Source organism: Scomber scombrus, chromosome 18, assembly GCF_963691925.1.
Source record: "Scomber scombrus chromosome 18, fScoSco1.1, whole genome shotgun sequence".
NCBI classification, from domain to species: domain Eukaryota; kingdom Metazoa; phylum Chordata; class Actinopteri; order Scombriformes; family Scombridae; genus Scomber; species Scomber scombrus.
Window position 1 is genome coordinate 4,777,060 of NC_084987.1, and position 7,953 is coordinate 4,785,012.

A 7,953-nucleotide genomic window follows, 5' to 3' on the forward strand; every position below is an offset into this window, starting at 1 on the left:
AATGAAATGCAAACAGTTGATTTAAACCATTCAGCACTCTACCAACACAAAACCTTAAAGATTATTAATGAATGTAAACGTTATAAGATAAATGTCTGAACTGCTGAACCTTTTTGTTTTATTTATTTAGACTTTTATATTACATTATTTCGTTTTTAATTTATATGTATTGATAACATTATCTTTTTCTTCTCTAATGTTTTATGCATTTATTTCTTCTTTTATTTACCCCTCAAACCCTTGTATATATTTATACTATTACTGTTTATTATTGCATGGTTTTGCAGTAAAATTAAAACTAAGTGGGATTAGATAACTTTATTGTCACTGTGAAAGTGTGCAATGTTGTTTGGAACAAGCCTGTGAGCTAAAAAACTTAATTTATTTGTTACTTTACTTTACTTTTACTTTTCTAATTTTCCAGCCAATGTTTTCAGCTGTTAGGGTAAGTGTACCCATTAAGCACCAAAATCTAAGTTCAGGTGTTTTTCATGGATACTGACATGATTTATAAGGGAGATTATTTCTTATAAAGCAAGATGTATCTCTCATTTGAAAATGTATTAATTAGTTCATGTAGATTATGGAATATAAAATAAAGATATTTGATGAAAAAAGTCAAAAATTTGGCATGAAGCTTAATTGGTACTATGAAACCATTTAAGCCCTCAAATAAGGTCCATGTTATGATTTATTTACAAAATATAAAAAATATTGATTTTAAAGAATTAAAAACAGCAATATATGTATTCAGTTACATGTTAAATATTAAATAATAAGGAAAAAACCCTCCTGAGCAAAATTTTAAAGGTCTGACTTCAGATGTAAACTCCTTTGTAATCATCAACATTTTTTTCAGTAACTGTAATGGATTACAGTTATATTTATTTTGTAATTAAATTACGTTACGCTGTTACATGTAGAACTAGTTACTCCCCAACACTGCTTTTACCTAACTTTAGTATTAAAAATCAACATTTACAAGTAAGAACCACTTCATCTAAAAGTTGAATGTACCACTGAAAAAAGTTCAGTTCAGTTCAGTTGCTTTTATTTTATTGTCCCCTAAGGGAAACTTGGCTTGCAGACAGATAAAAAAAAAAATAGACAACTATCAAAAATATATAAAAAAAACATAATCACATGTAAAACAAGACTGAATTGAAAACACTAAGAAAATCATTTAAAACTGTGATTCTGTAAAAGCTGTTAAAACATACAATTACGCCTTTAAAATTGTTTTTTAATAAATCTAATTATTACTATTTCTTTTCTTTTTGTTTTTAAAGAACAGTTCCTTTAATTTGAAACTTTAAAAAAAAAACTATCAAAGGGGCTTTAATTTTGTAGGCTCCAGACCGGATGTTTGTATCGTGATCGTGCGCCATGACGTCAGCATGACCTTATATGTCCACGTCCGTGACGACAGCAGTCAGTCAGTCAGTCAGTCAGTCAACACACGCAGCTGCAGTTGTGTGTTTGACAGATGTTCGCTCCGGATAAACCGCTTCATTCAAAGCCGAGGAAAGGAGGAGGAGAAGCGGTCAGTGTCGGGATTACTCACCGCGACTGTGAGGAGGAATAAAAAAAAAAAAAACATGTCAGCGGAAAAGACGACGACGAGCCCCTGCAACAAATTTCAAGCCAACATTTTTAATAAAAGTAAATGTCAAAACTGCTTCAAGTCGCGCGAGCTGCATCTGTTGAACGACCATGACATGGAGCAGGTAAAGTTTGGAGATTTTTTCCTTCATTTTTAGCTGTTATTTTGTTAATTTTAAAGTGTAAACTCGATTTAAGTTTGTCTTGTTTGTTTACAAATGAACATTACGTTGTTGAAAAGTAAGTTTTTGTGACTAATATTCGACGTAAATTAAGATTAAGTCTCTATGGCTGTCAGCTAGTTCAGCATTTACCTATGTTTGATTCAATATTTTATCAATTAAAGCTGAAAAACAACGTGAAATGGTAAAAATTAAACGTATGTTAACAGAATATATCGATTAAACGTTGTTGTAAGTTATGAAAAAGCTACAATTTTAGTGTTAAACTCTCGTCAGTGGTTGAATTTAACCTTTACTGAATGAAAAATACCAATACAGTAACGTAAAAACTCACAAATTAAAGTAGAGCTGCAACACTAACTCATTAATTAATTGTTTTGAGTCACTTTTTAAGAGAAAAATAAATCCTAATTGTGTCATTGCAGCTTCTCAAGTGTGAATATTTTCTTATATCTTGTTTCTTACATAATTGATAGATAACTGAATATTATTGGGGTGTGGACAAATCAAGACATTTGAGGACATCGCCTTGGGGGAACAATGATTCACATTTGTATTAAATTAGTTGCCAACTCTTAAATCAATTGTCAACCAGTTTAATAATGAATTCATCATTTTGAGTCATTAACCCCCCCAATAAAGTCAAATTGTCTGATTCAAGCTCCCCAAATGTGAATACTGTCTTGTGTTTATAGTCTTGTATGATAATTAACTGAATATTTTGGGGTTGTGGACAAAATAAAGACATTTTAAGGTGTCGTTTTGGGCTTTTGGGACCATTTTCTGACAATTTATAGACCGAACAACTAATCAATTCATCAAAAAAATAATCCACAGATTCACTGATAATGAAAATGATCATTAGCTACAGCCATAACTCATACTACAGGTGTAGTTAAAGCACTTAGTTACCTTCCACCATTGGTGCCAGTATTGTAGTACAGTATCAAGTAATCTGTTAATTGATCATTTTGTCTATAAAACTCTCAAAGTTCAACAGTCCTTAATTGATTATATTGTTGGCATCTGTCCAAATATCTACTGGTTCTGATTGGATCTATAGTTCTCCTTCTCATTGGGTATATGACAAACAATGAATCGATTATCCAAATAGTCGTTTTTCCAGTGAAGAGCACAAACTAAAGTGTGACTCACAGGTTCAATCCCCTGTGAAAACATTTTTCCTGCATGTCAGTCATACATGTCAGGGTGATGTAATGATCGCGATGGCTTCCTACATGCCTCACATTGTTAAAATATGTTATTACTCTCTTGCCCCCCCCCCCCCCTGCCTGGGTTTCAGTGTGCCCTGTAATTTGAGTGGTGTTGCTCAACGTGCAAACACTGCTCGGATGCTTTACGCTGACTGTCAACTGTTGTCTCGCTGTGTGTTTACAGAGGAGAAGCTGCTGTTCTTCTACAGACGTGGATCCTCTTTTATTTGCTTATAATATACAGTAAAATAAAATGATGATGTTACTTTAAATCAGGGACACTTATCTTCCTGTCTGGTCTTATTTCTCACATGAGATATAGAAAGAGACTTTTTCTTATGTTTTAAAGGGATTGTTAACTTTTTTTTTTGAAGTGGGGTTGTATGATGAGATCAGCTGTTTGGGTCAGTGAGTGTTGCTGTGGCGTCGTACAGTGCGTGGCATTCGTAGATATACAGACGTTATATACAGTTGAGTAAATGTAACAAAGGAAAGGGCTATAAATCAGAGTTGTTCCTCATGTTCCCTCATTTCTAAGACATTTTCCTCCCATTAAAATCAGGCCCTATGTTCCCAAAGCAAAGGTATGGCCATTCCCAAATCCACATAACATGTTGCTACCCCCCCTTAACCAGTACACACCCCCCTCTTTTACAGGTATTTATATGACAGTGCATACTAAAGAACATCCACATGTCAGTGACTAATAATGGTTGGCAATTCTTGTTCGCTTGTGTTGATTGGCTGTGAGCAAGTCCGTACAAATAGTCATATTTTCTAGCTGTGGGTGCAAAAAGGATCGATTACAGGTATCGTTTGACGGGAGACGCTTCGATACTACTTGGTATCGTTTTATTTCGGTTACCCAGCTACCCAGCCTTACTATGCATTATGTTTAGCAATCTATCTTTCTTTAATATTATCTCAAGAGATCAGTAATAAAGTCAAAGATGAAACCTTCAGATTCCTCCTTTTGTCCGACCAACAGTCCAAAACTCAAAGATATTCAGTTTACCACAAAAAAAGCCACAAGTCCTCAAAATTTAATAAACTTGAAGTTGTGAATCTTTTGCCATTTTAGCTTGAAAAACGATTATTCTGACTAATCTATCACAGAAGTTGCAGATTAATTATCTGTCAGTTGACGACTTGAATAATCACTTTATTGTTTCAGCTCTAATCCGGCTTCATTTTGGGACTTATTTACTTTCTGTGTTTAATCCAGGAAGAGCGATGGGCCTCATTCACAAAAAAACTATTAATCTATAAATACAAAAAAGTGTTTATGTAGAATTTATTTTGCCGTAGATTTTACCCTCAAGTAAAACTAAATGTTTCGTATTATTACAGATGTCTGAAGGTTGGAGCTCAAAGTGTAGATTGACTAAAAAAAGACCAGAATAGAATATTTTTTAATTGTTTTATTGAACTTTTTCAACACAAATTGTGACATAAATCCCAAAAATAAACGTTGTGGCTCAACAACACACAAACACACACACACACACACACAGACACACAGACACATAGGCGCGCATACACACCGAAAAACTAAACTAGACTAGAAACAAACAAACAAATACACTTATTGTTCAAAGTGGAAGAGGAAATATATTTTTTTTAAGTATTTCTTTACTGAGAACTTTGTAGAGTATTTCTAGTTTTTCAAGCTTGACATGTGCCACAACAGTTTCCACCCGTTTACAGTGTTTTTAGTTTAGTTTAGTTTAGTTTATTTTGGTCACCGAACTCAAACACACATGTACAAACAACACAAACAATCACATATCCTCATTCCTCGTCCTTCATCTCCACCAGAACTAGTGACAAACCAAAGGGGGGAAAACTAAAGTAAAAATAAATGAATGAATAAATAAATATATAAATAAATAAAGCAGTTTCCGACCAATAACTGGCTGTATATATATATAATGCACACACAACAATACAGTGAAAATACACACATACATACACACACTTCCTTATATATGTATGGCTGCATATCCCCAAAAGCTGTGATGGTGGTTTGGCAGATTTCCAGCATAAATCACCAGAAACCCCAAAAACACTGAAATTCGACGCGCTGCCACACCCGTCAGGTGTAACGTAGGCGAAAGATTTTGTTATCTTTTCATCTTCAAGGTCTTGAAATTATACTGAGTGAATTTGAAGTCGGTCAGATTTAAATCTCTAGGAAAAGTTCGTAAAAGTACGAGGCGTGGAAATCGCAAAAATAACGGCTAAATAAAAGATTCTAATCAAAATGGCTGACTTCCTGTTGGAGTTACGGCATGGGTCAAGGAGACTTTTTTGTGCGTCTTTATATGATATATATGCGTAGCGAATTTCGTTTATCTATGTCAATCTGGAGCGAGGGGCTTCATTTTTTAAAGTTGCCTAGGGGGCGCTGTAGAGCCATTTCATAACAATCATTTTTGCAAACCATAAAATATCAAATTTTTCGACGGTTCTGGCAAAATACATTTCCTGAACAGAAACTGGCTCTTAATATACTCCTGTTTCAGATGTTGGATCTCAAAGCTCCAACAAACCACAACCAATAAACTGATAAACACTAAACACTAGTGAACCTTCATGATACTGCATTTATAAAAAAAAGGATGCTGTTATACATTAATGAGATGATGCGTCAACACCTACAGTAACTTCCTGTTTCCTCTTCTTCTCCTGACTGACAGGCGAAACCCATCTACGCAGGCTGGCTCTGCTTGGCCCCCGTTGGGACAGATTTTGAAAACCCGATGCAGAGATCGAGGGTAAGACATGATGAAAACTACACTGTGACTTTTCTCTCAACACACACACACACACAAAAAAAGGTGCTGTATTGATTTTTGTGATTTTGTTTCCTTGACAGAAATGGCAGCGGCGCTTCTTCATCCTGTACGAACACGGCAGCCTCAGCTTCGCTCTGGACGAACTGGTGAGGAGAACTGCAGCAAAACAAACGTATAAATACATAAGCCGTGTTCTGTGTATGCATTTACAGTATGTTGGGATCAAGCACGCATCTTTAGGCCAGATGTCGCATGCAGAACCGCAGCAGATGATTTGGGCTTAGCCTGTCCTCTAATGCACACATCCCCCCTCTCTCTCTCTCTCTCTCTCGCTCTCTCTCTCTCTCTCTCTCTCTCTCTCTCTCTCTCTCTCTCTCTCTCTCTCTCTCTCTCTGTGATCCCCTCAAATCTCATCCCCTCATCTCTTTCATGCCGTACTTAACCACACGAGCTACGTCCTGTTTAACTGTCATTTCATCCTCTGATTCTGGTGGTCAAACCTACATAAATTCAGTGAGCTCTTTAGTTCAATAACAAGCTCTCTAACCTGTGACATTAACCCAGATGCTCTGATTCTCCTACAGCCGAGCACGCTGCCACAGGGGACGGTGAACATGAATCTGTGCACGGACATCGCAGACGCCGAGCCCAGGACGGGCCAGAGGAACGCTCTCTGCATCGTCACAGCGGAGCAGGAAATATTCATCCGCGGTGACAATAAAGACGTCATTAATGGGTCGGTACTCTCAGGAAAACAGCATCATTAAAGGAGGTTTTTCTTGTGTCACTCACGTGTAATTTCTTGTGTTTCCTGCATCTTTTACCAGGTGGAGTGAACAGCTCGCGGTCTTTCTACGGACGAACAAGCAGAATCAGAAGAAGAAACGCAAAGTGGAGCCGGTTACCAACCAGGTAGCAAAGCAGATGTTCGGTCTGTGCTTTGGTGCATTTAAAGCCCACACTGTGTTTGTCCTGTTAGCTGTAGGGCCAGAGGATGAGGGCAAAAGATTACTCACCAACTATTAGTCTGATTTCCATGGAATTAAACATACAACGTATTTATGGTTCCCAAAGGAGGAATCATGAGTCAGTATTAGACCAAACTGACCAAATTTCCTGGCAAACTATTCATCAGATAGTTATAGTGATTATACTGTAAACTACTAAAGTAATTGTAATGGTGACACTAGAAGAAAAGTCAGGGGATTTTCAAAGTTATTAGGATTCATCGTCATGGTAACGTCAATGTGAGAACACAATTTAATGTAAAAACTGTTCTAATTGTAATTGTTGAGATATTTAGTTGTTTAGATAATCTACTGGGCAGATTGCTATGAAAGTTTCTGAGTCATGTTTTCCAGAAGATGAACCTCTTTCAATTTGGCTTTTTTGTGGGATATTTGGTTCATAATACTTTTAATAAATATCCATTTTGCACACAAGATTATCTAATATAAACCTCATAATGTAGTCGGCAGATTACCATGAAGTATAATTTTATATCACTGGCCTTTTTAGCCCCACTATCAGTAACAGAACTTTAATCTAAAGCAATCATTCTAAATCAGTCCATTAACTACATTTAAATTAATTAGACCATCAAAGTAAATTTAATCAACAATTTTTTTATTGTTCTGATTATTCATCAAAGCAATAATGCAAATGTTGGCAAGTTCCAGGTTCTTAAATTTGAGGATTTGCTGCATTTATCTGTTTTATGGTTGTTGTTTTTTTTTTTACAATATCAATAAATGTGCTTATTATAAATAATTAATCAATTATCAAACAGTTGCAGATTATTTTTTCTGTTGACTGATCAATCATTTATTATAATTATTTTAGACTGTTGTGAAGATGAAGTACAGCTGTTGTACATTTGAATGGAATTTTTAAACAATTTTTAAAAAACTTTTCTTTAATGATTTCCTGACAATTTATAAAGTAAACAATCAGTTAATTGAAAACATAACAGAACAATGAATTGATACTGAATAAGTCGAGACGGGCCAAAGTCACCCAGGTCATTCTCTGTTCACCAAACTCCCGTCTGGCAGGCTCGGAGTAACGCAAGCCTGTACAAACAGACTCAAACAGCTTCTTCCCCATGGTGGTGAAGAGACTGCTGCAGGAACCATGGACATACTGCAATATTACCTG

The 7,953-nt window shown here is 35.7% G+C and overlaps 1 protein-coding gene across 1 annotated transcript in view; it reads left to right on the forward strand.

The window, feature by feature from the left end:
* The first annotated feature begins 1,584 nt into the window (after positions 1-1,584).
* LOC133999273 (myosin phosphatase Rho-interacting protein-like) overlaps positions 1,585-7,953 on the forward strand; it is a 33,684-nt gene continuing 27,315 nt past the window's right edge. The window contains 5 exon segments of the mRNA XM_062438460.1: positions 1,585-1,727; positions 5,698-5,775; positions 5,877-5,942; positions 6,381-6,532; positions 6,624-6,708. Of these exon segments, the coding sequence (XP_062294444.1) occupies positions 1,599-1,727; positions 5,698-5,775; positions 5,877-5,942; positions 6,381-6,532; positions 6,624-6,708 (510 nt within the window). The 5' untranslated portion in view covers positions 1,585-1,598.